At 37.0% G+C, this 27,889-nt stretch overlaps 3 protein-coding genes across 3 annotated transcripts; all 3 read left to right on the top strand.

Annotated features, from left to right (window-relative positions):
- The first annotated feature begins 168 nt into the window (after positions 1–168).
- LOC109065705 (transmembrane protein 106B-like) lies at positions 169–5,170 on the top strand. Its single transcript, XM_019082709.2, has 8 exons — positions 169–322; positions 1,829–2,030; positions 2,169–2,232; positions 2,391–2,550; positions 2,907–3,047; positions 3,150–3,199; positions 3,297–3,350; positions 3,938–5,170. The coding sequence occupies exons 2-8, from the start codon at positions 1,838–1,840 to the stop codon at positions 4,065–4,067; spliced, it is 792 nt and encodes a 263-aa protein (XP_018938254.1). The 5' UTR covers positions 169–322; positions 1,829–1,837; the 3' UTR covers positions 4,068–5,170.
- A 5,986-nt stretch (positions 5,171–11,156) lies between these two features.
- Positions 11,157–19,903, top strand: LOC109065707 (adseverin-like). The gene is made up of 16 exons (XM_042745101.1): positions 11,157–11,447; positions 13,164–13,318; positions 13,790–13,951; positions 15,154–15,303; positions 15,514–15,606; positions 15,731–15,863; positions 15,945–16,033; positions 16,304–16,519; positions 16,904–17,040; positions 17,144–17,234; positions 17,412–17,582; positions 17,835–18,012; positions 18,133–18,254; positions 18,964–19,041; positions 19,190–19,250; positions 19,470–19,903. The coding sequence occupies exons 1-16, from the start codon at positions 11,255–11,257 to the stop codon at positions 19,637–19,639; spliced, it is 2,199 nt and encodes a 732-aa protein (XP_042601035.1). The 5' UTR covers positions 11,157–11,254; the 3' UTR covers positions 19,640–19,903.
- Positions 19,904–25,293: 5,390 nt separating this feature from the next.
- LOC109065711 (ADP-ribosylation factor-like protein 4A) lies at positions 25,294–27,878 on the top strand. The gene is made up of 2 exons (XM_019082717.2): positions 25,294–25,449; positions 26,117–27,878. Exon 2 carries the CDS (start codon positions 26,255–26,257, stop codon positions 26,858–26,860), a length of 606 nt encoding a protein of 201 aa, XP_018938262.1. The 5' UTR covers positions 25,294–25,449; positions 26,117–26,254; the 3' UTR covers positions 26,861–27,878.
- The last annotated feature ends 11 nt before the right edge of the window (positions 27,879–27,889 follow it).

Here is a 27,889-nt window from a genome sequence, read left to right as displayed (position 1 = left end):
ATCAATACGCCAAAAAAACATGTTTACTACACTTTTACTAGCTACATTAAACTATAGTTAATTTTCGTAAGGGTGTTGGTCCTACAAAGGCGAAGGATTTGTTTATTAATTTTTATTACATTACTGGTCGTTCGTCCAGTGGGCCTTGCTTACTTGAAAGATGTGGGTTACAGTCTGACGGCGTATTAATAATTAATATTAATGAGCTTAGGCCTTCGCTGTTCAGTCTGAGAAACGACGCACTGCGCATGTCAGTGCAAAAGATAAACGACTAACGTTACTGCATGATCACCGAAGCGCTCACTTACATCGATTCATTCAGGTAAGAAAATAAATGTTTACATAAATATACATATTTGGTATGAGGCAAACCCATTTAAATCTTATGCATTGCATTTATGAACTGGTTCCGAGCAGAAAACCCTGCTACGTCTTTACCTTAGCTTTGTTTTTAGCCAACCGGTTATTAGCGATGCTCGCGCACGAACCCGTGTGTCCAGGCCTACAAATGGCCTTCTTGATCATTTTTTCTATTTTAACGTCGCACTTTCTTCTGAAACATAAACACAAGACATGACTATAGGTCCATCAGCTTTCATAAATCCCAAACGTCATGACGGCTGTTATTTTGGATACCGATGTCTTGCTGACACAGTGTTTATCTTCGTCTTATATTGTTAGATTGTCACAGCCATGTATTCTATATAAGACCCAGTTATCCTTGTAACGGTATGAAGTGTCGCTAGGTTTCACATCTTTTTTTCTTCTAAGGAATCTCAGCTGAGATCGTGACTATAGCCTAGATCTCCTCTGCACTCTTTACTGAAGAATCTATTTTATTCAGTTCTTCGTTAAAAGCCCTGTTTTATTTAAATGTTCAATCCCATTTGATTCTCTATTAAATTCAACACTATTCGGTTGTAAATTAAGGTTCTGTTCTGTATGAAACATTTTACTCCATTCGATTACTTGTTGAAGGTTCATTTGGATTCTATCCAGTTCTTCGCTGAATTTCTGTTGTATTCGATTCTTTATTGAAGATTCTGTTGTTTGATTCTCTGCTAAAGGTTCGATTTTAATAAATTCTCTTTTAAATATTCTGTTCTAAGTTCCCCGTGTAAGATTCTATTTATTCCTCTGTTCTAATTGTCTTTTAAAGATTTTATTCTGCCTGATTATTTATTAAATGTTCTGTTTAGCTTAGCGCTCTGTTAAGGTTTTAATTGCATTTGATTATCAAAGATACTGTAGCGTATTTGATTCCGTATTAAATACTCTGTTCTAGTCCTTTTTTTCTATTCAAGATTGTGTTATATTTGATTCTCTGCTAATGTTTCCGTTCTATTTGATTCTCTATCAATGATTCTGTTTTATTCGCTTCTCTAGTAGCTATTCTGTTCTGAATCAAGCTCCCATTTTGTTTGATTCTCTATTAGATTTGGTTCTCAGTTAAAGATTCTATTATGTTTCATTACTGAGCGAAGGTTGTATTTTAATCTCTTCACTTATCTGTAGATGTTTCTCTTGTATTTGATTATCAAAGAGGTTGTATTCTATTTGATTCTTCATTAAAAGTTCTGTTGTTGTTTTTTTTCCTCTAACGATTCTGATTCTATATTCACCATTTCATTGTATCACATACTCTGTTAAAGATTCTGTTTTATTTCTACTAAAATTCTGTTCTGTAATTTATTATATATTCTGTTCTAAATAGTTTTGGTGGTATTTATATGCACAGTATTTTAGGCATTCTGCTTTTAACCCTACTTTTATAGTACAGATTGCATTTTTTACCCATACAGTATTAAAACTTTGCTCTTATCACCAGGTGTAAAAAATGGGGAAGACTCTATCCCACCTGCCGAAGCACACCTGTCATGATGAGGGTAAGGAGAGCCTGACCTCATCACCCATGCAGACCGATGACAGTAAGAACGGGGGAGATGTGTCTCAGTTCCCTTACGTGGAGTTCACTGGCCGGGACAGCGTCACCTGCCCCACATGCCAAGGCACTGGAAGGATCCCGCGAGGTACATTTCTAAACTCAGTTTAAAACACTTCATCTAGAGAGTTCCTGTTAATTGAAATGTTTTTAAAGTAACCTGATCTGAAATGTCATCTCTCACTAAAATGCACACCATGTAACACACTGTGACATGTTTATGCAGGCCAAGAAAATCAGCTGGTGGCCCTGATCCCATACAGCGACCAGAGGCTGAGACCAAGGAGAACGTAAGAAACCTTGAAAGATTTTTATCCTGATGCGTTTTGTTAAACCAGGTAATATCAATCCTTTTGTGAAACTATAAAAGAGCTTGCATTTGTTTTATGTTATTATAGAATACTGATTGGGCTCTCTGACTAATCTATGTTATATATTTATCCTACAGCAAGCTGTATGTGACTGCTTCAGTCATTGTGTGCCTGCTGCTCTCCAGCCTGGCTGTCTTCTTCCTTTTCCCACGTTCCATTGATGTCAACTACGTGGGAGTGAAGTCTGTCTATGTGTCCTATGACCAGAGCAAACGCATTGTGTATCTCAATGTCACTGTAAGTTATCACTGAACACACATGACACAAATGATGTTTTTAAAAGTGTTACAGTGTATCTGCTTCAGAAGAAAGTTTAAGAGATTCTAATTAAGACGATTCTGTTGTCATTTAATGCTGGAATACACTATACTAAACAGATTTTAAAATACTAGACATCATACATTTGCCAGCTAAAATCAGAGTCTGTGCCTATTGTACACTATACAATTTTCTATGAAATCTGTCAAGTCCGACTGTCCAAAATTTGCAGACAATTGTAAAAAATTTTGGCAACTAGTCTCAACTCCTTGACTGTAAAACGGGGCAAAAGTCCTGTAGTTTATTCTGATAATTTCTCTTTCTTTCTTTTAAAGAACTCACTGAATATTACTAACAACAACTATTACTCAGTGGATGTGGCCAACATCACAGCCCAGGTGCAGTTTTCTAAGACCGTGATTGGAAAAACCCGCATTAGCAACATAACCACTATCGGCCCTCTGGATATGAAGCAGGTAGAGCTTTATTTGAAATAGCGGTTTAAAAATCGGTATGTTTCAGCGTATATATATATAAACATTGATTATTCTTTTGTAATACTTCTGTTTTCTTGTCAGATTGACTACATGGTGCCTACCACTATTGCAGATGAAATTAGCTATATGTAGTAAGTTTACACACTTTTCATCATGCATGAAAACACAAGACGTAGCAAATATATTTTTTTTTCCTGGCAAACCTTTTTAACTTCCTCTGTCTTCCAGTGACTACTGTACCCTGCAGAGCATCAAGGTGCACAACATTGTGGTTATGATGCAGTAAGTATTGTGCAAAACATTGCAAGCTACAGCTTTGTTAATCAGTGTTTTATGGTTTTGTTGAATCCATCAGCCCCATGTTAGCAAGTACTAACAGCAAAATTCCTAGTGGAAAACTAGGAATGTAATTACCCATGATTCTGCAGAGAAATCTCTTTCATGGCGAATGATGTAATAGAGACGCTCTCAAACAACGTAGATATTTGTGCGTGTGTGTGTATATATATATATATATATATATACACACACACACACATATATACATATAACTATTTATCTATAGCCATTGGCTTCCATAGTATTTTTTCACACTATGGAAGTCAATGGCTACCAGCATTTGTTTGATTATCAACATTTTTCAAAATATCTTCTTTTGTGTTCCACACAGGTTAATTACTCCTTTAAATTTACAGGTTTTACCAGTATTAAATTAAATGGAATGGGAATATTAAGTTTTAGTGATACATTCATAAATAATGTAAATAAATTAATATATAAGCAGATGTATAAATGAATTCAATAAGCATATGTCCTAACACATTAGACAACAAAACATCAGGTTAATGTGCTTGCTTGTTGGTTTGCAGGATAACCGTCACTACTGTGTACTTTGGCCACGCTGAGCAGGTGTCTCAGGAGATGTACCAGTATGTGGATTGTGGAGAAAACACTACTGCTCTGCATGAGTACAGTCTGAATACTCCTCTGGCAGGCTAGAGCTGAGGCTGATAGCATAACCTGTCACCCTGTCCCTCACCGCTCCACTCCATGTGTCATTGTTTTGGCAAAACTGGTTGATTGTTTACTGCACTTCTGCCAGTTAACCACTAGATGTCAGGCAATTCACGAATGATGCACTTTATTGTCCATGTTCTCCATGCAATATGAACATTGCTAGATCTCGGAAGTTCTCATTCCAGTTCACTTCGCCAAACTGAAGTGGTTTCACTACAAATTCATTTTTGACAAAGTTGAATTGTTTTCAAGCACTGCATATAGTATTTAAAACCTTTCTAAAGTGAAGTAATGATGTATCTGACGACCAACTGTGCTTTAGATTGTTACATTTATTTCTATTATTTTGAACCCAATATTAATTTCCGTTTCAGTGATTGGATCAATGGAAATATTACCTGATGTTACCAGAATTCCTGTTAATACTACACTCCACGAGGGGCATATTTAAGATTATGTTCAGCTACTATGTGTGTTTCATAATGTGACACAGGGAATGTCAGTGTAGATAGTGCACAAGTTGGGAAAAGTAAAATACTTCAATCTATTTATTTTGTAATGCAGAGTTTCTCAGGTTAAAATCTGTCAATCTCTCCACGAGGAATTGCCTTTAAATGCAAACTGATAAAGCACTAATTACAAAGAACAACAATCACTGGGATCTGAGAGCATCTGGCTGCTTGCATGATGGAAGATAGTATGAGATGATCATTCCCTCAGATTCCCTCATGTTCAGAATTTAAATGCATTTCACAGAAATGTAGAAGTTTGCTTATTAAAACTAGATGTGACGTTTTGATTGAAAGAACTTTGATAACATTTTTAACATTTCTCAAAATGGAACTTTAAGTTTTAAACATTTTAATCATGTTGTAAAAAAGCTTCAAATATTTTTTTTGCTTAAAGGTGGTCTATTTTATTTCATAACATTTATGCAGTTCATAACAACCGCTGGCTTGATGTACCTGTACATGTTTATATGTAACACTTGTGATTTTTGAGAAAAGTGGTTTGGACTGCTTTAGAGATACACTGAAATAACTTGATGCTGACTGGTTTCCATTAAATAAACCTGTTTTGAGTCATTTGTCCATTTTTTTTTTTTTTTTACTAAATGTGAGAAAAAGAATTACAAATTCAAGAAATGTATTTTAAGATGTGTGAAGGTATTTTCTTAAGTTATTTAATTTATTATAATATTGCACTGATGAAACATATACATTAATATTTTTATATAAACGCACACAATGCACACTTCCATTTGTTGCATGAATAAACGCAAATACATTATTTTTTTTATTACCTTATTGGACCATTTTAATTTATTTTTTACTAGGTCTAAGAAGACTAAGTAAACTATTTGACAACTTGGAACTTTAAAGGGACAGTTCACCTAGAAATGAAAATTCTGTCATTAATTACCTACCCTCATATTGTTTCAAACCTGTAAGACCTTCCTTCATCGGGACACAAATTATATTTTTGATGAAATCCAAGAGCTTTCTGACTTTCATAGACAGCGAGAGAACTTCCACATTCAAGGCACAGAAACCTAGCATAGAATACCTTAACACATGCGTTGTGGTACTCTTGATAATGGCGGCAGACTGTCCTGGAAGAATAGTCATTATTTTTGTTTTCTTTGTGCACAAAAAGTATTCTCGTACCTTCATAAAATAACATCAGTGACAGTTCAACATTGAATTACAAACCCCCCCCCACCCCACCCCCCAAAAAAAGTATTCTCGTACCTTCATAAAATAACATCAGTGACAGTTCAACATTGAATTACAAACCCCCACCCACCCCCCAAAAAAAGTATTCTCGTACCTTCATAACATAACATCAGTGGCGGTTCAACATTGAATTACACCCCCCCAAAAAAAGAATTCTGCACAAACAGTTACATTTTATTATAAAAACATAAGTGAAAGAGAAAATTATATTTATCAATTGCACAAATCATTCATTAGAACATTTGAAAAACACATTTAAGAGAATCCAGAAAAAAAGTGTCATTACATTGTTTAGCGCATAAGAAACAAATGGTAAAAAATGGTAAAAAAAAAAAAACCTTTTTTGAAAAAAGATATTTTATTCATATGTCCTCTGTAGTGGACACTTGTTTAAAAAATAAAATGACATGAAAACAATGAGATTTTTTTTCAATCACTAATAACTTTTTGGATTTCTGGATTTTTTTTTAAACCAAAATATGTATAAAGATGATTCTCAAATATGTTATGAAAGATATAATGGAATGAATTGATTCACCATTTTACTTTATGCAATATGTGGGTAAAATGGCCATAAATTAATATTCCCATTCAATGCAATGTATCTGTACACTGTATCTAATTTGCATATTAATGTGTTTTTGTAGCAACATTTAATGAAGTGTAATAATTGGAGTAATAATTGGCAACATTTAAATAATAATATCTAATATTTTATAGGAATATTGATGTATAATTTATTTCCATTTATTTCCATATTCACTTGTGTCTCCCAAAATGCCTGATAAACATGATTTAAGTCCTGATGTCCTCTACAGTGAACATGTATGAAATCAATGCCCTGTTCTGTAACAGAAAGTCATTTTTTGATTTGAAACCCCATAACATTTTAATGTCTGAGATGTTAGTTTATGAAATACAATTTGAAAGTAGTCGGATTTAAATTATAATTACACAGATTTGAAAATTCCGTTGGCTAATTACAGGGCCTAACCTTAACCCAACTGAGAGTTGATAGTTTTGTTGCAAAGCACAATATTATGGTGAAATTAGATCTCGTGTTTGTTGAGTTAAAACCGAATTGTTATTGTATAAGTATAGGAAGCATCATAGCAAAAAGGCTAACAAACTTAAGAGTTATACCCACCAATTAACATTAGCCCTTCATTCATGACATGGATACCATAATAATCATACAGAGAGAACATAGCTGCATACCTTTTATCTTTTGCTCATTTCTCCTCTTCTTCTTTTCTTTTCTTTTTTTTTTTTTAAATTGGGCACCTGATGGCTTTGAATTTTTCCTGTCCATCTCTGTGTTTATTTGGCATGACAATCAACAGATTTCTCATCCCCCCAAGCACTGTTACTTACGACCAGAAGTCAAGACTAAACCATTTCATCCTGGTGACCACATAATCGTTTTGTATTACTTATTATTATTAGCCATTTCACACAATTCAGAAAAACAAAAATGTGCAGGACCTACATACCATGTTGCTGCAAACCTGAACCTTGAGTCTCTTGCTAAAGCACTTGACTAAAAAACACATTTAAAAGTCTGTTTCTTAACATATTTAACACCACCATTTTACAATAGGCTAATTATATAAATGTGTATTTAAAATACATGCACTTATTACATTGACTTATTCTGCAATTTATTTCTCTCTATAAAAGTATTTGATTGTTTGTGAAAGACTGGAAACCTGTATCCACTAAGCAATTAATGTTAGAGCAACATATATTACTGAAGTGAAGTGATTGTAATTGAAATGTGCAAGTAATCATGCACAATTTGGTATTGTAACCCGCTGTCTAATTAGTGTTATTTCATAACCCCAACACTTACCGTAACCATTATTAGAGTTTACACAATGGCATTTCAAATAGGGAGCACGCTTTTATTATCTAGCAACAAGGCCATCAAGGGCATAGACAAATTACACAATAGTTGTCATGGAGACAGAACTGCCAATAAGGGGCGTAATTCATGTACAGTTACTCGCTATAATTATGTCACAATTGCTTGTCTCTTTAAATAGAGGTTTTTCAAAACTTCAGTAGTGTTTGTAGGCACTGGTACACTTTTACAGAGATTCACCAGTGTATTCTACATCTGCAAATGTGAACATAAAGAAGAAGAACAGAACCATAACCTGAAAGTGAGGCATATGATTTCTTTATTTGATCACAGATGACTTGTAACTGTGTCTGTTTTGCCACAAGAGGGAGTTATGAGTATTCTCCCAGGCCCCTTGAGTGATAGTTTTCATTATGTGAGGATTTGCATAAGGCACTGCTGAGTTTATAGCACATGATCACATTTTCAGCGAGGAAAGCACAGATCCCTCAAATGATGGTTGTCATGGAGACAGAACTTTAAGTGAGGAGACAACTGAACTCTAATGGCCAATAATGCCGCACCAGAGTGCTGTATACACATAATTATCATAACTATATGCATTATATGAGTGAGCCTGAGATTTTGAGTAATCACTTATTGTCTTGTATGTGCAATGTTATCTGTAATAATTTTACTCATGTAAACCTGGTAACTTTGCCTATATTCTTGCAAGGACACCAGAAAAGAAGTTTAACATAACTATGTGTAAAGCATAACTTGGCACAAACTTCATTTATCATAAATAATTGTCCTTTGGAACATTTTTTAAATTTTTTTTGCACTTCTGTTTGGAATGATGCTATAGCAGAAGAGTTCTGAACACTGGTTTGTAGGATTCTTAGAGGCGCATGCATCTCTGATCGAACTAAAATGTGTGATACAAGGTCATATATAAGGTATGACAACTTGTTGCATTCCGTTTCTTACTAAACTTGGTGCAATGCTGCAAAAGAGAAAAAAAAGTGTGTGTGTGCAGAAGCAAAAGCTGACTGTTTTGTTTGTTGCTATAAGTGTGAATTCAACTGTGTCCCTGCCAAAAGAGAGAACCTGGTCCTCTACCAGAAGCAAATGGGAACTTATCAACACATAATAACCAGAATCTCAGAAATAACTCAGACATCTTTAGTGTATGATGCAACACAATGTATAGTGCATAACACTTCGGTTTCCCATAAAGTACCCATAAATTGTTTAATGGGTAATGCACAGATAATGTGGCCATGTGACATATCTGTTTGATGCAACAGCTGATAAATTGTACAGAAAACCGGATACAGAAAACAACACTGTTTGAGTCACTCTGTATCCGGTTATAAACACAACAACAACAGATGCAACTTTAAATTAAAATTGTTAGAAATTTGGTTATCATTTCTAAAATCTTATATTTAAATGTTAAATAGCATGGTTTGCACCATATAAAAGTGCTTATTAGATCAGGAACAGTGGAATGGCGTCAGCACAGTCCCCTCATTCCCAGTGGAAAGGTTTCAGTTTACAGAGTGTCACATCAGAAACACACCAGACACTCACTAATACAGATTAATCAAGCTCTATCACTCTTGTGGGTCTACAGATTTGAAATGGTCCCAATGCTAGAAATGAACGAGTTGCTAAAAAGAAGCCAGTACAAATTCAACTTAACTATTTTTTTCCCAAATGATTTCATGAGAACAGTGTCACCTGGTTGCAATGATGAAAGGCTATTATCATCATACTAACGTCAGTAATAAAAATGTCTTTTAGCCCTATAAAGCCTGTACTGTATCATATTTGACATACTAATTTCTAAGGCCTCTAAGTTACAAGATGAAAACTTTGCTTAAAAAAACAATTGTCCACAATCTACTATATGCCTTACTGTATGTAATCTGATTGATAGTTTATGCATTTCAGCAAGAAAAAGGCCTTTCATTAAAAATGATTAAAGATTTCACAGGAAAAAGACATGTGAAACATGACTTGAAGCTGGACTGTTTTTTAATATAAAGTAAACATAGGTATAACTTCCATATTTGTAATATTTATAAAATAATCATGTTAAAATGTGTGTAATAAATTAAAATAAGTTTTTTTTTTCTTCATTTCTTGAGTATAAGCTCTATATTCTCCTATACCACACTACATGAGCCATAAAAAGCTTGATGTATCAAACATGATACTCAAGCTACAGATTTTGTCTTTGATAAACAATTAGCCTCACACACCTGCAGGTAATCGATAGGTGCATAGGGCAAACAACCAAAAATAAATCCAAACTCAAAACAAAAATGAATGAATCCCACACACTACCAGTTGTATCAAAGTAGGGTTTCTTCTTTTCAATATACATTTCATATGCTATTCTCTGTGCATATAACGTGGCTTGAAATGACAAGTCAAGCTTGGTTCCCTCCTCACCAGGGAGTTATCCCTGATCATTCAAATACCTGGCTTGTTGGAGGCTGAAAGACTAAAGTACTATTAAATAATAGATGATTCATTAACACATGTTTACCACTATCCACTGCCAAGGAATAGAGGGCAAGTCAAAGGTCAGGATCTCAGGACACTCTCTGATGGCATTAAACATATGTACAGTACATGACAGTCACAACCTTGACTTCCTGAGAGATGCTGAACTACCAAAACGTTTCCTTTTAGTCACATGGGTAAACCATGTGTCAGTGAAGGATTTACTACATGAATTAACTGCTTGTTTCTTGTTCAGAGTGAGACCTTTCATATAACATGACCCTCCTCTAAATTGTTGTTTTTCCCAGTGGCTTTAAAAAAAAAAAAAAAAAAAAAAAAAAAAAAAAAAAAAACATTTTCTACCAAACCAAATTTAACCTCAACCCCACCCACCTTACTGAATGACTTTTTCCAGCTGCAGCTGAAATACTTTCAACCTATTTTATGATAAATCTCCAATATTGATGAAAATGAGCTGTGATAGTGTCTCATCTACTACTATTTATGTACTTTTTTTCAGATTAAATTCCCCTTCATTATGGGAACAAACCTCATGTCACATGTTCCTGTGGCTCAGTGGTAGATGGTTAGCAGTGCAAAAGGTCGTGGGTTCAATTCCCATGAACACGCATACTGGTAAAAAAAAAAAATGTATAGCCTGAATGAGCTGTAAGTTGCTTTGGATAAAAGTGTCTGCTAAATTTAAATGTGTGCTTCAGTTTACTATTACTACTCAAGAGTTTTTGTGCATCACTTCAGACACCACTTTCTGTTAATTTCATTTTCATCAGATTCATTTAATATGGTTTTATAAGAGCTGCAATAGGGAAATGCAATAAAGCAATTGCACATTTATTACTCAACTTTTTATTCTCTTCTCTCTCTCTCTCTCTCTCTCTATCTCTCTCTCTCTCTCTCTCTCTCTCTCTCTCTCTATGTGTTTAACTACTGAACACACCCACTTAAAGTGTCATTGGAGACATCTGCACAGGACTGTTATTGATTCAGTGCTGTCAGACCACTGAAGTACACTGTCTGTCTCTCACCACATCTGCATCTGAACTATCTCAGTCATGGGGCTTCAGCACAAAGAGTTTGAGCAAGCTGGCAAGCGCCCAGGTCTACAGATATGGAGAATTGAAAAGATGGAACTGGCCCCTGTGCCTGAAAACTTACACGGGAGCTTCTATATAGGTGATGCCTACCTGGTGCTCCACACTGTCAAACAAAAGGACTCGTGCTTCTATGATCTGCATTACTGGCTGGGTAAGCAATGGATTTTCAATGGTCATTTATAAAGAGGTTAGGTCTTTTGAAACTTTTTATGTTTAAATACTCTTTTTACATATGTACTATGTAGAATATTTTCTGTTACTTTATACTGCATGTGACTCTGCAGTTAAACAGTAACTAATCTGACTAATCTTAGTAGCTTGACTAGTACCTAAATGTTCAACAGGTTATCAGTATGGTCAAATTGTATTCACAAACTAATCCAGAATTGCATGAATGATGATTTCAATGATATCTGAAAAAAATAAAATAAAACAAAAATAAAAATAAAATCAAATAAAATCGCAGTAACTATTTAAAAGGTTGAGGAAAGACTAGGGCAAATTAGTTGACATGATACTCTAATGTGCTTATTGTAAACACGCCAGCAGATAGACTGAGCAAAGTAGAGTATATGGCCCCTATAAAATGACGCTTTAGAATTATGAAGGCTGTAAAGTTTATTCTCAGAAGCAGGTACTGGGTCACCTGATATTAATACTGGACTTTCATACACCTTCTGTATAATGAGCATATTTTTAATTTCTGAATTAAAATTCAGTTTGATATTTTGAAGAGCCTTAATAAATGAAAATAATATTTTAATGTTAATTTCTAACAAACAAGCAAAAAAAAACAAACAAACAAACAAACAAAAAAAAGGTCCAGCCAACATACCAAGAAAAGATACATAAAATAAAACAGGAAATGATGCAGAGCTTCAATGTGACATATGTCTAGATTAATAAATCTCTTAAAATAACATAATTTAGCCTTTTCATAACATCAAAATGTCAGGTGATTTTGTCATTACTTAAAATATAGCACTCTCATTTGCCATTGATCTGGGTCATGCTTTTGTTTCAGAGGGCTTTGTTTTTTAATATTTTTATTGGAATATGCCTCAGGCATACATGCTCTGGTTGCTCTAAAAAGCTGTCTCACAGCATTTTCAAAAAACAAACTTCTGTGGTCAAGTTACAAAAGAACAGAAAACAGGAAGCTCATGAAGACGAGAATGACCATGGTTTATGCATTTTATTCTGGCAAAGTCTACAAGAAAAATATGACTTTAAAGTTCTTTTAATGTCACCAGCTTGCTCAAAAAAGATCACAGAAATTTAGAAGCCATTTAGTCGCCAGAAACCATGTGCACTTAATACAGTTTCCTTCCTCTGCGGAGAGAAAGCACTTTCTTTACTCCATTAGACGTTTCAGAACTGTCAATATCACAGATGTTCTGGCCTTGAGTGTATTTGTGACCATAACCACACACACACACACACACACACACAGCTTCCATTATGAGTCATTAACCACTTCCGATGCAATGGATTCCTTAATGATGTTTCTGCTCATCATGTCTTTCTTGCCAAGTCATTTATTTACCCAAAAAAGCCTACTTCAAAGTGGATAGATTGCACAGAACAGGCTTTTTACCTCCAACAACACATCTATGGTCACATGAAAAAGCTAACATAGCAGGTTTTAAAGTGTAAAAATTTATGCTGGGTGAATAAACACTTTGTATATCAGTCTTCATCAAGTGTGAAACAAACAGCTCAATGTGGCTTGCAAATGCAAGGTTTATGCAGCTGATGAACTGAAAGTGTACAAGAACCCCACCCCCCCAATCAATTAATTTTTAACCTGAAAGAAAAAGGATGAATAGGTCACAGAAGTAAATGATCCTTCTTTCTCTCTTTCTAGGTAAGGAATGTACCCAGGATGAAAGTGCAGCGGCAGCCATCTTTACCATTCAGATGGATGACTACCTGGGAGGAAAACCGGTCCAGTACCGTGAACTCCAAGGTTTTGAGTCCACCAACTTCACCAGCTACTTCAAAGGCGGGATCACATATAAGGTTTGAGACAGTTTACAACCCTCTAGACCTACTCTTGATGACAGTTTTCTTGTAGTTTTTGTGCTCTAATGACAGTGTATTATTTCTCACTTTACTTCAGGCCTATCTTAGATCAAACATAAAGCTGCTGTTTAAACCTATGGAAAGACTGACAGTTGCTGCTGTATATATTTGCAAATTGAGAAAATGTTTCCTAGACTTCACAGTGCAAACCTAGGATCAGTCTTTTTGTTTACAATTTGGGTGAGGTAAAACCTGCTACTCCAATATCTTCCTACTGTGCATAGGACCTTATGTTTTTCACAAACATGCGTGGTCAGAGGGGATGTTGTGTCACAGCACGTGTTTGGGGGCATTCAACTCCTCAGTTTTGCAATTGGCCTCAGAATGAAAATGAGTCACGGGTTTATAAATGGAAAAACAAGAAGAAAGAGCAGGAACGTTTTAAAAAATATTTTCCAACCTTCTCAGGCTGGAGGTGTTGCATCAGGGTTTCAACACGTGGTCACCAATGATCTTACAGCCCGCCGACTCTTCCACATCAAGGGCAGGCGCACTGTCCGGGCCACAGAAGTGCCTCTCGCCTGGGCCAGTTTCAACAATGGCGACTGCTTCATAGTTGATCTGGGAGCGGTAAGATCTGCAACAAACATACTAGTGGCTGTGTTAGGTCTTTTTAATAGGATATTTAACCTAAAAATAAAAATCCTGTCATTGCCCATTCACCCTCATGTCGCTCCAAATGCATGATTAGACTTATTTTTTCTTCTGTGGAACATCCATGGAATTATTTAGCAAAATGACCAGACTGCACTTTTCCACATTGAAAATGGAAAACCGCAGCTGGTACTGTAAAAAAGGCATCCACACACATAATAACTTATGCACTGTATTCTGAGTCCTCTGAAATCAATAGCTTTTGTGAAACTTAGGTCATTTCTTTCTAAAAAATCATAAAATCACTGCAAAATACTATGCAGTGTTTAAACACCATCAGGGTGAGTAAATAATGACTGATTTTTGTGTAAACTGTTAATTAAGAAAGAAGGGAATCACCGATGATTGCTAACTGACTTACCAAATTCATGAGTTTATTTGAGTTATAATCTACAAACTTTTTTATCCTTCAAACCTTATACATTTAACATAAAATATATATGTTTTTTAAAGTGCAAATATAATTAAACAAGTACAGTCTCAGTTAGGATAATCCAGATAGAATCCCTAAAGAAATGTCACGTATTACACTTCATTTTCGATAGACAAACACTGGCTGGTTCATTTGTGCAGAGTGTATTTAATTTCCTCTCTGTATGCACTTTGGGTGGGTTTGATTGATTTGGACTGCTGTCAAATTACTGGCAGTCAACAAACTGTGTAGCAAATGTTGTGAGAGCACAAGGGCTGAACCACATCTCAAGCCTAACAACAGAAGCATCTTAAGCTACTAACAGGCTTTTGCTGATGAGTTACATAGGATAGTTTGTAGGAAGATTAAATGTGACAATACCAATTGACTTAAGTATTTGACAGCACACTTAGTGCTAGCTCTCTCACTTCTCCAAAGGAACTTGCAGACCACAGTCAAATAAACAGAACAGACACATTCTGACTGATACCATTCCACAATGACAGTGTAAAACAACTATACTGTAGCATTTTAAGCAAAGTTAGAGGTGGCAAAAAAGATTTCTTAAGAAATTGTGTAACAGACATAATTAACAAGAACAAAAACTGAGGCCAATGTTTTCCTTGGAAGCTTGCTATTGTATGCATAACAAACATGAGCACATATTGCTAGGATCGCAATGAATTAAACTGATTCCTGAAACTAGGTGATCTACCAATGGTGTGGGTCTAAGTGCAACAAATTTGAGCGCCTCAAAGCTGCACAGGTAGCTACTGGCATCCGAGACAACGAGAGGAACGGACGAGCCCAGCTGGTGGTTGTAGAAGAAGGACATGAGCATTCAGCTATGATGGAGGTATCAGATAAAACTGCCCTTCAAACATCTTAAGTATGGATGAATTTGCATGAAATCCAATCTTAAGCATCCGGAAGTACTTATTAGAGCTCATTTTTATCTTTCATAACTAAGAATTTTACAGCTCAACCAATGTTTGCTATAGGCAGTACGATATCAGGTTTAGCTGGAAGGTTTGACATTTTTATACCTTGTCTTTGCACATCACAGGTTCTCGGTAAGAAGCCTGAAATCCCTGAAGGTGACGATAATGAGGATGTGGTTGCAGACATGTCAAACAGGAAAATGGCCAAACTTTACATGGTAAACGAGTCTATAAACTTCAGTTTAATTAATCTATATGCAAAATCTAACAGACACATGCACACAGACACAAGCACAATTGAAATGTAACAGGATATTATTTAATTACAATTGCACTTTACAGGTATCAGATGCAACTGGGAAAATGCAAGTGTCGCTTGTGTCAGATGAAAATCCTTTTAATCAGAGTGACCTGTTGTCTGAGGAATGCTTCATTCTGGACCATGGAAAAAGCAAAATGATCTTTGTGTGGAAAGGTATTGGTAAACTGAATCCATTAAATGAAGTAATTGTGTAATCTTACTGAGATTCCTTGACTTTATTTTTTAATGATCTAGGCCGCAACGCAAATCCAGATGAAAGGAAGGAGGCCATGAAAACAGCTGAGGGCTTCATTAAGCAGATGGGATATCCTGCCAACACCCAGGTTCAGAAACATTAGATATGTGTATATGTTTTGCTGCATTATTTACATTCACTTGAATGAGTGAACATACCAACCATAGTTGGATGTATCAAAACTGTCAAAAAAAAAAACAGGACTGGAAGGTTCATAGTAGTACCTTAAGGGTACATCAGGGGTAGATGATTGCTCCAAGATGTTGTATGCCTAAAATATATATATATATATATATATATATATATATATATATATATATTCTTTGGGTCACACAGGTCTTTTCGTCCCTGCACACAGATCCAGGTCCTTCCAGAGGGTGGAGAGACGCCCATCTTTAAGCAGTTTTTCAAAACCTGGAAAGAGAAGGACCAGGCTGAGGGTCTAGGCAGAGTGTATGTCACTGAGCGGATCGCCAAGATTAAGCAAGAAGTGTTTAATGCCTCCAAGCTGCACGAGTCTAATCACATGGCTGCTCAGTACAACATGGTTGACAATGGCACTGGAAAAACACAGGTAACAATTTGCATACAAAAGATCAGAGACTGCATAAATTCAATTGTGCTGGCCTTTGGCATAGCAGCAGATGAACATCTTACTGTCAAAAAGACACTCAAAATTAAACTAGAAGATAAGCTGCTGAATGATTTTTGCACTCAAAAATAGTGATCACATTTACCACTGTTCAGTGAAATGCAGTAATTTTAAGACTTTAAGGGTTCAAGTTGGTCACATGGATTCACTGTATTGACCAACAAAATGACTTCTGTTTGAAGCATCTTAAGAGGACGTCATTTCACAGCAATTACAAATTGTTCTATATTATCACAGAATGAAATCCACCTGTCCCAACATGTAAATATAGTTGATGGATATTCTTAATCTGGTCTTGTTACACAGATTTGGAGGGTGGAGTGTGGTAATGCCACAGGTGATACCAAGGTTCCTGTTGACCCAGAGACATATGGCCAGTTCTATGGAGGGGACTGCTATATCATTTTATATACCTACACCAAAGGAGAAATCATTTACACTTGGTACGCCTCATAGAAGTAGATAGTAGATCATTTCCAGAGGGGGAGTCAAATCATACACAAAAAGAATCAAATAAGGCTTATCGCTCTATGCTTCTACCCTTAGGCAAGGTTCCAGCAGCACAATAGATGAACTGACAGCTTCAGCCTTTCTCACTGTTGAACTGGACCGTTCGCTGGGAGGAAAAGCTGTTCAGGTGAGTGGGATTTGAATTTTATCTATGTGATAATTTGCTGACTGTAACTGGGGCTGGATTATAAACTAGACAAGTATGGCTTCAAAGATGTCCAGCAGCCCTGACTGAAAATCTAGAAAAAAACAACTAGCCTAGAGTTGTTGTCTTATCATGGTTCACCATTCCATGTCCATTCAGGTGCGAGTGACTCAAGGAAAGGAACCACCTCATTTGCTGAGCCTCTTCAAAGAAAAGCCTCTGATCGTGTACAAGAACGGGACTTCTAAAAAGGGAGGACAGGCAATTGCACCTCCAACACGTCTCTTTCAAGTGCGCAAGAACCTGGGCACCATTACACGGATTTGTGAGGCAAGTCCTGGTCTACAAACTCAATGCCCAGAAACATGAGTTTGGACGCATGAAATTATTAGGAAATGGAGGATCCAGATAAACCACGTTTTCATGTCTAACTTGGTCATTTAAAGTCAGTAGTTAGTCCAGATCATCCAGTCCAGTCATGGCGGTGGAGATCTACTTGATGGTCCAAAACAGTGTTCCTCTTTGGTTAAGCTTACCTATTTTTAAGTATAACCTTGAGTGTGTTGGTTTGTGGTCTAACAGGTAGATGCTAAAGCATCAAGTTTGAACAGCAATGATGCCTACCTTCTGAAGTTACCTGAGGGGGATGGGTACTTGTGGAAGGGGAAGGGGGCCAGTGAGGAAGAGGAACGTGGGGCAAAGTACATGAGTGAGAAACTGAAGTGCAAAACCAAACCAATTACTGAAGGAAACGAGCCAGGTATGGCCAATGCGCAATAGATTAAATTCATTCTCTTCATGCTTTATACTCACACATTGGTAGGAGTTACAGACAACATTTACATCTTTTAACTTTTGAACACTTGTTGCCCATCGAAAGAGGACTTCTGGAAAGCTCTCGGTGGAAAGATGGAGTATCAGACGTCTGAGATGTTAGAGAGCAAATCTATAGCACATCCTCCCCGCCTGTTCGCCTGCTCCAACAAAAGTGGAAACTTCACCGTGAGTATCCTATAGACCCAGATAAGAGAGAGCCCAAGTACAGTTCAGTTTCACATTAAAGGGATACTCCACCCAAAAACGAAAACTTACCCCCCTGTCGTTCCAAACCTGTAAAAGCTCCGTTCAGGTTCAGAACACAATTTAAGATATTTTGGATGAAAACCAGGAGGCCTGTGACTGTCCCATAGACTGCCAAGGTCCATAAAAGGTATGAAAGTCGTCGACATAATACTCCATCTGCCATCAGATGTGCAATCTGGGTTGTCGAATAAAGTCATTATTTTTGTTTTCTTCGCTTACAAAAAGTGTTCCCGTCGCTTCATATAACCCAGATTGCACGTCTGATGGCAGATGGAGTATTATGTCGACGACTTTCATACCTTTTATGGATCCTGACACTGTTATTTATTTGGCAGTCTATGGGACAGTCACAGGCCTCCAGGTTTTCATCCAAAATATCTTAAATTGTGTTCCGAAGACGAACTGAGCTTTTACGGGTTTGGAACGACATGGGGGTAAGTGAATAATGACAAAATTTTCATTTTGGGGTGGAGTATCCCTTTAAGCTTTTGCTTTGGATACAAATTCTGCATTGGAATCTATACTTAAAATGTAAAACATGTCTTGGCTTCCTGTGTTAACTGCTCAGATACTGCTACATACAGGAAAACTGTTGTTTGGACACTAAACATGCATTTTACAACTATAGATTGAAGAAGTACCTGGTGAGTTTAACCAAGATGACCTGGCAGAGGATGATGTCATGTTACTGGATGTCTGGGAACAGGTAAGACAGTTATGTTTCTTTATGACTTCCTCCGAGATTATCTCTGATTAGATTTCTGACAGTCTTTATTTTAGCATTCAAAGATATCTCCTGACTTTCATGGATTAGCATGTGCAACGTGCCACTGATCCTTAATTTCATCTCTCAGGTTTTTGTGTGGATTGGAAAGGATGCAAATGAGGTGGAGAGGACTGAGTCTGTAAAATCCGGTGAGATGTCTCAAGCACACATTCCTTAAAAGTTTTTTCTTCATAATCTGAATACAAAACAGAAACCCCTTTAAAACTTAACAGGTTCAGCAGCATACTTGAACAAACCAAAATATTCTCACATGCAAAATATACATTTTAAAATTGATTATGTCCTCTCTTTGTAAACTAATAAATATAGTCATACAGTTTTTTGATTAAGTATTTGTACCTTTGCAGCAAAGACCTACATTGAGACAGACCCATCCGGACGGGACAAGGGAACACCTGTTGTGGTGGTAAAGCAGGGACACGAGCCCCCCACCTTCACCGGCTGGTTCCTGGGGTGGGATGCCTCTCGATGGGACAGTGACCTCATGGCAAGAGCAGTGCAATCACTGCAGGTTTAGTGAAATCCTGAAAGTCCTGAAGTCAATAGACTTGACTGGCATGATAAAACAGAAAGTTGTTACTGAGGCATGACAAGCCATTGGACCATTCCTTTAAAATCTTAAAAATATGCCACATGTCCAACATGTAAACTTACTCAACATACATCAGATCTTAAAGTTGTGTACTTCTCTTTAATTTGTTTGCACAGATTTATATATCTGCTCTGGATTTCAATAAGCATGATTTCAAAACATACAATAAAAGAATCAATAAATTAAAAACAAAATGTCTTGTCTTATTTTATGCAAGAGCTCTGCCTCATATAAATCCTGAATAGGCTACTTGTCAGGGATGGGCAGTATTTATGATACATGTATTTCAAATACAAAATAGTATTTTGTAATTTGTATTTGATAGGATTGATGAAAATGGCTTTATATTTTGTATCAAAATACTTCAGTGTTTTGTATTTTTGTAGTTTTAATATACTGTAAAAAACTTTGTAAGAATACTACATGATGACATCGTAAAAATGCGGCCTCTGATGTGTGCCTACTCAATAGGCTAGTTTGCCCAGACTTGTTGTTATCAGAAGAGAAAATTGATGCATATGGAAGAAGGTGGTCAAGGTAAGAAATGTGCAGGCAGCCAGCTTTCCATCAATTTTTTTTTGCATAAATTGCTTTAATTTTTAACAGTTCATTTTAAGTTTTGGTGTTCATTTTAGTAGCCTAGGCTAAATAGTTTACCAGTTAACAATGTTTTTTAAAACTATTATACAGAGCAGCAGCCCCACAATTAATGTTAGCTTGCTACTTTCAGCCTATGTTAAGTTCGTCGGTTGTACACACAAAAAAAATAATAATAATACAGTGTTTCAGTGTTGTACAACATTACATTTTAATGCCACGATATTGGTTTAATGGTAAACACGCGTGGAGCAGCAGCATTTACTGCAAGCCACTCTGAGAAACTTGTTTTGCTTAAAGGCATTAGTAGCTAAAGAGACCTCTGCAATGTAGTCCACAGGCTACACACACTCATTCAATACAGTCCCTCCCTCCCTCCCACACACACACACACAACCACACACACAAACTTACTTTTTCACCCACATTCACACATAAATTTGACCTTTTCTGTTAGAATGTTTCAAATGTTTTGGAATACCTGCTCTGTAGTATTCTCTTTTGGATTATAAGTAAAAGTTCTTACTACACTATTAATGTGTATGTATCCTCTATACTTCTATGGCTCTCAATAGATTCATTGGTTGGAGTTGGGTTAATACTCCTTAATGAGTTCTGTTGCTACTTTCTGATTACGTTCTGGCTACATTTAAAGGGGTCAAATGATGTGATTTCAATCTTTCCTTTCTCTTTGGAGTGTTACAAGCTCTTGGTGCATAAAGATGATCTGTAAAGTTGCAAAATCTAAAGTCTCAAATCCAAAGAGATATTCTTTATCAAAGTTAAGGGTTAACCATACTCCCTAAAACTGCTCGTTCTAACATGCCCCCACATCTCTACGTCACTATGTGAGAAGATTTGCATAACACCGCCCAAATGTTCACTCAAAGAAAGAAGGCCTAACGTTTATTCTCTCTGTTGCTGCAGCTGCCATGTTGTGGAGTCGCTGTGTGTTTTGTTGAAGGGAAACTTTGGCCTTTCTAAAGAGGACATGAATAGAAATCAGTGGTTAAGCTGTATTTCAACACTGTTCCAGAACAGTCCAACTCAAATATTCAGATGTGTGCTGCACAATTTATGGAGGATGAGGACTGTTTACTGAACCAAGTAGCCTACAATGCGTCTGTGGCACAACGGCTGTTTCTATAAAGTTGGGCAGTTCAAACTTTGCAAGGACAGTCTGGCACTGTCTGTACATTTTTTATATTGAAATAATTTGCCACTGAATATTCAAACGCGAGTTTTGAGCAGTGTAGAGTAGGCTTGTTGTTTGTTTCTCCAATCACAAATGCAGTCATGGATTTATGTTTACATAGCACGATAAGAAACACAACACGTAAAAAGACAGAATAAGTCATTATAATCAGTAATTATGTCCCCACTGAATGCAACAAATGCCTCGTTTGTAATGGGTTTTATTTGTTTTGTCTCGTCTAGTGATGTCTGGATCGCGAACGAATCTTTCTATTTAACCAGATCTTCTTAGTGAACCGGTCGAACCAGTTCACCAAATCTATCTGAATGCTAAATCTATCTTGATTGCTGAATATTGTACCCTAATTGAAGTAGCTGTTTATTAGGATCATGATTTTGCATACCATTGCATACCTGACACATAATATATTATAATATTTATGATTAACATTCAAATTATTAATTATTTAGAAACTTGTTGCTATGAATTCAGGTGCCATCACTTTGTTCAGTTTTTCCATCATTGTTTCTTATTGAGTCAGTTTTGCTGATGCAAAGTAGGCCCTTCATTAACAAACACTAGATTAGGATACAATTATGAGTCATTCGCAAACTGTTTAACGTTAAACTGTTGGTTACTTTAAAACTAACCTTCATCTGGGAGAGCACAGGGTTCTGTGAATATTTTATCTGTTAACTGGTTGCATATGTCAGATTTATTGCATGACTCGGGCAGAGAAAAGCTGTTGCTATCAAACATTGTTTACTTTATCAGCTGAGTCAGTGTACTAGTGAAGCGATAGATCAGATAGAGCAATTGATGGAAGATTTGCGAAGAAATTTCCTGCTCCCTTTTAAAAGTTTTTTTAGTATTTTTAAAATACAAAAATACAGTAGTTTATTTTGATACATGATGTGGCTGCTGTATTTTGTAGTTTATTTTGATACACTTAAACTGAAAGTTTTTGGTACTTTATTTTAAAATACATTTTGATGTATCTTTGCCCAACCCTGCTACTTGTAAACATGTCAGTGGCCACATTTGTGACTGGTGGGTTTATACCAAGTAACTTTGATTCACATCCTAAAATTGTATTACTACCTTTACATGAGCAATATAACTAAAAAGCTAAAACAAAATAAATATTTGTACTTTCAGTTTATCAGTTCAACAAGATTATTTTTTTTTTAACACTAAAATTTCCCACTGGTTACAGTTGTGGCCAATACTACTACTACTACTACTAACAGGGCTGGACTGGGACAAAAAATCGGCCCTGGCACTTTTGGTCCAAGTCGACCCACCACCACTTCAATATACATATATACATACCAGTCAAAAGTTTTTGAACAGTAAGATTTTTAATATATTTTTTAAAGAATTCTCTTCTGCTCACCAAGCCTGCATTTATTTGATCCAAAATACAGCAAAATCAGTAATATTTTGAAATATTTTTACTATTTAAAATAACTGTTTTCTATTTGAATATATTTTAAAATGTAATTTATTCCTGCGATTTCAAAGCTGAAATTTTAGCATCTTTACTCCAGTCACATGATCCTTCAGAAATCATTCAAATATTCTGATTTGCTGCTCAAAAAACATTTATTATTATTATTATGGTGAAAAGAGCAGAGTATAATTTTTTCAGGTTTCTTTGATGGAAAGAAAGTTCAGAAGAACAGCATTTATCTAAAAAGGATTTTTTTTGTAACATTATAAATGTCTTTATTGTAACTTTTGATCAGTTTAAAGCATCCTTACTAAATAAAAGTATGAATTTCTATCATTTCCCCAATAATAATAAAAAAGAAAGTAAAAATTATACTTCCAAGCTTTTGAATGGTATATGTATAATTTTACAAAAGCTTTTTATTTCAGATAAATGCTGATCATTGGATTTTTCTATTGGATCTTTCTTACTGTTCAAACTTTTTTGACTGGTAGAAAGTATGTAGCACATGTATCACACTCATATCACATCTTGTTTTGGATAAGAATAACATCAGGTCCGACAATATGTGTCTTTTATCATTTAAATCTAGCTTTATTCGCATTGGCCCACGGAAACCTCTATGAACACACTTGACTTGACCAAAAAATCGTGGGGGGCGAATTTATGTTTTATTAAAAAGTGTTTACGTATTCTACACATGGCGTGCACACACATGAGTCCCATCAAGCACTTTACCGATTCAGCTACTCTCTTCTTCTCCTCCTACCTGGCTCTTTGGCCCGCATCACTCACCGCAGAGCAAGGCTGCTCCTGATAAAGCTGCTTGGAAAACGTGGGAAGAAGTTGGGGTGATGCGATCTTTATACAGGTGGAGCAAAATACTTCATCGCTCTGTCTATAGCGCATTGTGATTGGATGTTTACACTGTCAATACACAAGACAAACCAATGGGCCACTGGCTGCTCGCTGTCCGTGTGTGATGGTCCTCGGCAAAAAAAAAAAAAAAAAAAAAAAAAACATTCTGTCGGCCCCTTAGAGCGTCACCCACCGGGAAAATGCCCGGTATGCCCGATTACCAATCCAGCCCTGACTACTAATAAAACTGTATTGACTGCAGTTTGTTTCAGGTGAATCTTACAGGCATAATATGGGCTTAAATGAGTTAAGCAATGGGTGAATAATCAGAGCCCATTCCTTCCATTACCACAAGATGGCGCACAAGTGAAACAAAACGTTTTACGCAAGAAATCCATTATCGGAATTGGCGAAACCCTTCATCCAAACTATAGGTTAACACATATGGAGTGCTGTTTAATCTCAGTTATAATATATGTTACTTAAAATAAGTTTAGATTGTCAAAACCGCAAAGTTCTTACCCAACAGTCTTGATTGTAAAAAAAACAAAAAAAAAAACGAACATTTAAAACAGTTTTCATGCATTATTTTTTAAAACGTAGCATATTTGTTAACCTTTGTTGAATATGCACATTACACTAGACTTCATTGAAATGGGGTTCCAGTATCATCTTTTTAAGTGATAGACTAATTTGTACTGAACTGGCTAGTTTATTAAGCGGCTCAGACGAACGATTGTTTGAAGACGCAGGACGGGTAATCACGGGAGTCTAGGGCATTCAGTGTATGAATGGATGTGTGGTGTACGTGACAGCACGTCCATCACGGGCTAATTGTGTGTTGATAGCACCGCTAATTGTTCTGACACTTTGATACACTTTTCTTTGACAGCGCTGGCTCACTAATGTTTATTGCATTTTGCTTTCCACTACACAGCAATTCAGTTAGTTTTCACACTTTGAGCTTTTCTTTACTTCCTTTAAAGTTAAAGACTCTTCTACTGGGGCCCTTTATGCACACAAATGTTAAGGTGCGAACCAGTGATATCCGTTTCGTGAATGAATGACTCTTTTGAATCGGTTCTTTTGAATGAATTGCTCACACGCGGGCTGAATCAGTTCGTATTTAGTCTAAATGATTCACTGAATCTTTTAAGCAGTGTCCAACTCAGTGAAACATTAACTTATTAGATGAAGTGGATATTTCCCAATAACAGAAACTGCACTCCTTTCTTTTTGGATACTAGCTAAAGAACTGAATTAGGTTACTGATAACCTAGTAACGCTCACCTGTAAGCGCGTCTCAAACTTTAAACGCCTCGAGCGACTTGAACAGGTGGTGAAAAGGTGTGTCCAAAACGACAACGGGCTTGACCTTTCACCAATCAAACTCCAAGGAAAATAACACGCGCTCACTGAATTGAACCAATCAGCGCGTAGTTCTACACAGTGGGCGGAGCCAAGCCTGCGAGAATGAAGTGGAAGGCAGCCCGCTGTAGAGTCAGTGAAACAGGCGCTGTTACGGGGAGCGGATACACTTGTCGGCTCAGCTGATCTGAATGGCAACAATATTTTGGACATAGTCGCAAACGTTTTCATCTAACGAGTAACGCAAGGATCGCACTAAATAAGGTGGGTGCCGAATGAGATTTTATTTCCATACGCGGGTGCATACAAAGCTTAAATTGTAGAAAAATAGCATTATTCTGTGTAATAATGTAATTTAGAGTAACTTATTATTTTGGTAATACATCTATAGCGTTCTGGAACCCGTTAAGCATTTTTAGCGCACAAAATAATAATGAATCTCATGTTGAATCACTTGTTGGGGAGAAAATGATGACAAAATTCATGTCTTTATGTATGGAGATGAGCCCCTCCTAAAGCGCTTTTACAGATGGCCATAGATATCTGCGACAGACTGGTGTTTTCTCCTTTTACATAGGCCAGCTTGAGCATTTTTCTCTATTTGCAACTGGCAACTACTGTTAAACAATAAAATGGCAAGAATAGATGAACAGGAGCCTTTGCGCGCTAGGATTTTTACCGATGCGTAATTCTGGTGCCCCTGTGGCGCTACATGTGCAAATGGGCTTCCTGCTGTTTCATCCTTCATTCACCATCACTGGAACTGAATGACACCCAGCTAGGTTGAATGTGTGTGCCTTTTAGAATGACAAAGAGAGAAGCATGCTTACTTAGAATGAACAGCCAAGTAACGGAGAGCTGTAAAAGTGTGTATGTCATGGTGCTCCACTGCTGGCCTCATTGCATCATCTCCTTTTTCATTTGGTTTCAGGTTATAGCAGCAGCAGCTTCTCAGGGGAACGAGAGAAGCCTTGTGAATATTTGGTGAAGTATCAGCAGTAGCAGCGGCGACACCTGGTCTCCTGAGTCTCCGCGTTCACTTTCATCCTCATCAGAGTGGCGGAACAAGATGGGGAATGGATTATCAGAGCCCCATGCCCTATTTCCCTGCCTGCCGTCCTTTCAGGCCCTGCACATTGTTATTCTCGGTTTGGACTGTGCCGGTAAGACTACCGTATTATACCGGCTACGCTTTAATGAGTTTGTGAACACAGTTCCCACCAAAGGCTTCAACACAGAGAAGATCAAGGTAACTCTTGGTGGGAAAAGCCGGACTGCAGCCTTTCATTTCTGGGATGTAGGAGGTCAGGAAAAGCTCCGGCCTCTGTGGCGCTCCTATACGCGGTGTGCCGACGGCCTTGTGTTCGTAGTGGACTCTGTAGATGCCGAACGCATGGAGGAGGCCAAGACGGAGTTGCATAAGATCACACGGCTCCAGGAGAACCAGGGGGTGCCCGTGTTGGTGGTTGCTAACAAGCAGGACCTGCGTAGCGCATTGCCACTAGGGGAAGTCGAACAGATGTTGGCACTGAACGAGCTTGGCTCTCATACGCCTTGGCACCTCCAACCAGCCTGTGCCATCATCGGAGAAGGTCTACAAGAAGGCCTGGAACGTCTCCACTCCATGATCATCAAGCGGAGAAAGATGATGAGGCAGCAGAAGAGGAAAAGATGACTGTTTGGTGATGGGATGTGAGCTGGATGTGGTGGTAGGCCTCTATGGTGGCTCTGCTGGTGATGTGCCATGGGCCATTGTGGCCCTGCGCTCCTGGAATTATTGTTTTGGCGGGCTGAGTTTTATCAGTCAAATGGTTCTGAATAAATACAGTTCAGAGACCGCAAGAGGACAACATTGATTTGCCACTTTAGTTGTTGGATTGCAGCAGCGGTGGGACGATCACATGGAACTTTTACATCAATACAAGTGTTACAAAATGTCAACAGGTCTTGTTGTACACTGAGTTCTCATGAAAGACAACACTGGACATGAACTTGTAAATGACGAAGACCTATCCCTAAAGTCTTTGTCCTTGCGTCTGAAGTGTTACACGTATCCTAGCATCCTAGCATTCATGTAAAGTCTTGAAATGAAAGGATTGAGTACCAAAGCTGCCATGGACATCATGAAAAATCCAATGTATACATTCAGGTGATGTGTTTTCCCCCAATGGTTTTATCCAGAATGGCCAACCATCATTTTCCCTGGGTGTTTGTGGTCCCGGTGGACAGGGGAACCAGAATAAGCTTTATGGATCACTTGTTTGGGAATGCACAAATGTTGAAATCAGATTGGAGAAGGGTGGACCACTAAAGTAGTTCAACAAGTGAATGTGGTAACTGTCAAGAGGTTAACTCAACATGTTGATGCAGTAGCTTCTCCCAAGTTTGAGGACTACTGGTGTCATTTCTAGCTGTACCTACAGTGTGTGCTTCCCTGAACAACAAGAGATGTTTAAATGCACTTTAGCAATTCCCTTTTGTAAACTATGAACTTGCAGCATCTGATTTTTTTTTTTAAGTTTATCATGCTACAAAAAAAGTAATGTATTGCTTCGAGTGAAGCTTTTTTTTTATATATCTACTGTTCCACATTCAAATGTGTCAGTTTGTCACTCAGTGCTTGTGTGTTGGGGGATGTTCATATTTATGTGTCAGAATTTGTACACTTTGAATAAATCCACAACTACACTAAACATCATGTTTT

The sequence above is a fragment of the Cyprinus carpio genome, chromosome B19, assembly GCF_018340385.1.
Source record: "Cyprinus carpio isolate SPL01 chromosome B19, ASM1834038v1, whole genome shotgun sequence".
NCBI classification, from domain to species: Eukaryota; Metazoa; Chordata; class Actinopteri; order Cypriniformes; family Cyprinidae; genus Cyprinus; species Cyprinus carpio.
Note: the sequence above shows the minus strand (reverse complement) of the source record. Positions and strands in the feature narration are given on the sequence as shown.

Bases quoted from the DNA above. Each gene is read 5' to 3' on its own strand.
- LOC109065707 (XM_042745101.1), top strand. From the start codon at position 11,255: ATGGGGCTTCAGCACAAAGAGTTTGAGCAAGCTGGCAAGCGCCCAGGT. The intron at 17,235-17,411 runs GTGAGTGGGATT...ATGTCCATTCAG, and splicing joins TGGGAGGAAAAGCTGTTCAG to GTGCGAGTGACTCAAGGAAA. The intron at 18,013-18,132 runs GTATGGCCAATG...GCCCATCGAAAG, and splicing joins TACTGAAGGAAACGAGCCAG to AGGACTTCTGGAAAGCTCTC.
- LOC109065705 (XM_019082709.2), top strand. From the start codon at position 1,838: ATGGGGAAGACTCTATCCCACCTGCCGAAGCACACCTGTCATGATGAG. The intron at 2,031-2,168 runs GTACATTTCTAA...ATGTTTATGCAG, and splicing joins CACTGGAAGGATCCCGCGAG to GCCAAGAAAATCAGCTGGTG. The intron at 3,200-3,296 runs GTAAGTTTACAC...TCTGTCTTCCAG, and splicing joins GATGAAATTAGCTATATGTA to TGACTACTGTACCCTGCAGA.
- LOC109065711 (XM_019082717.2), top strand. From the start codon at position 26,255: ATGGGGAATGGATTATCAGAGCCCCATGCCCTATTTCCCTGCCTGCCG.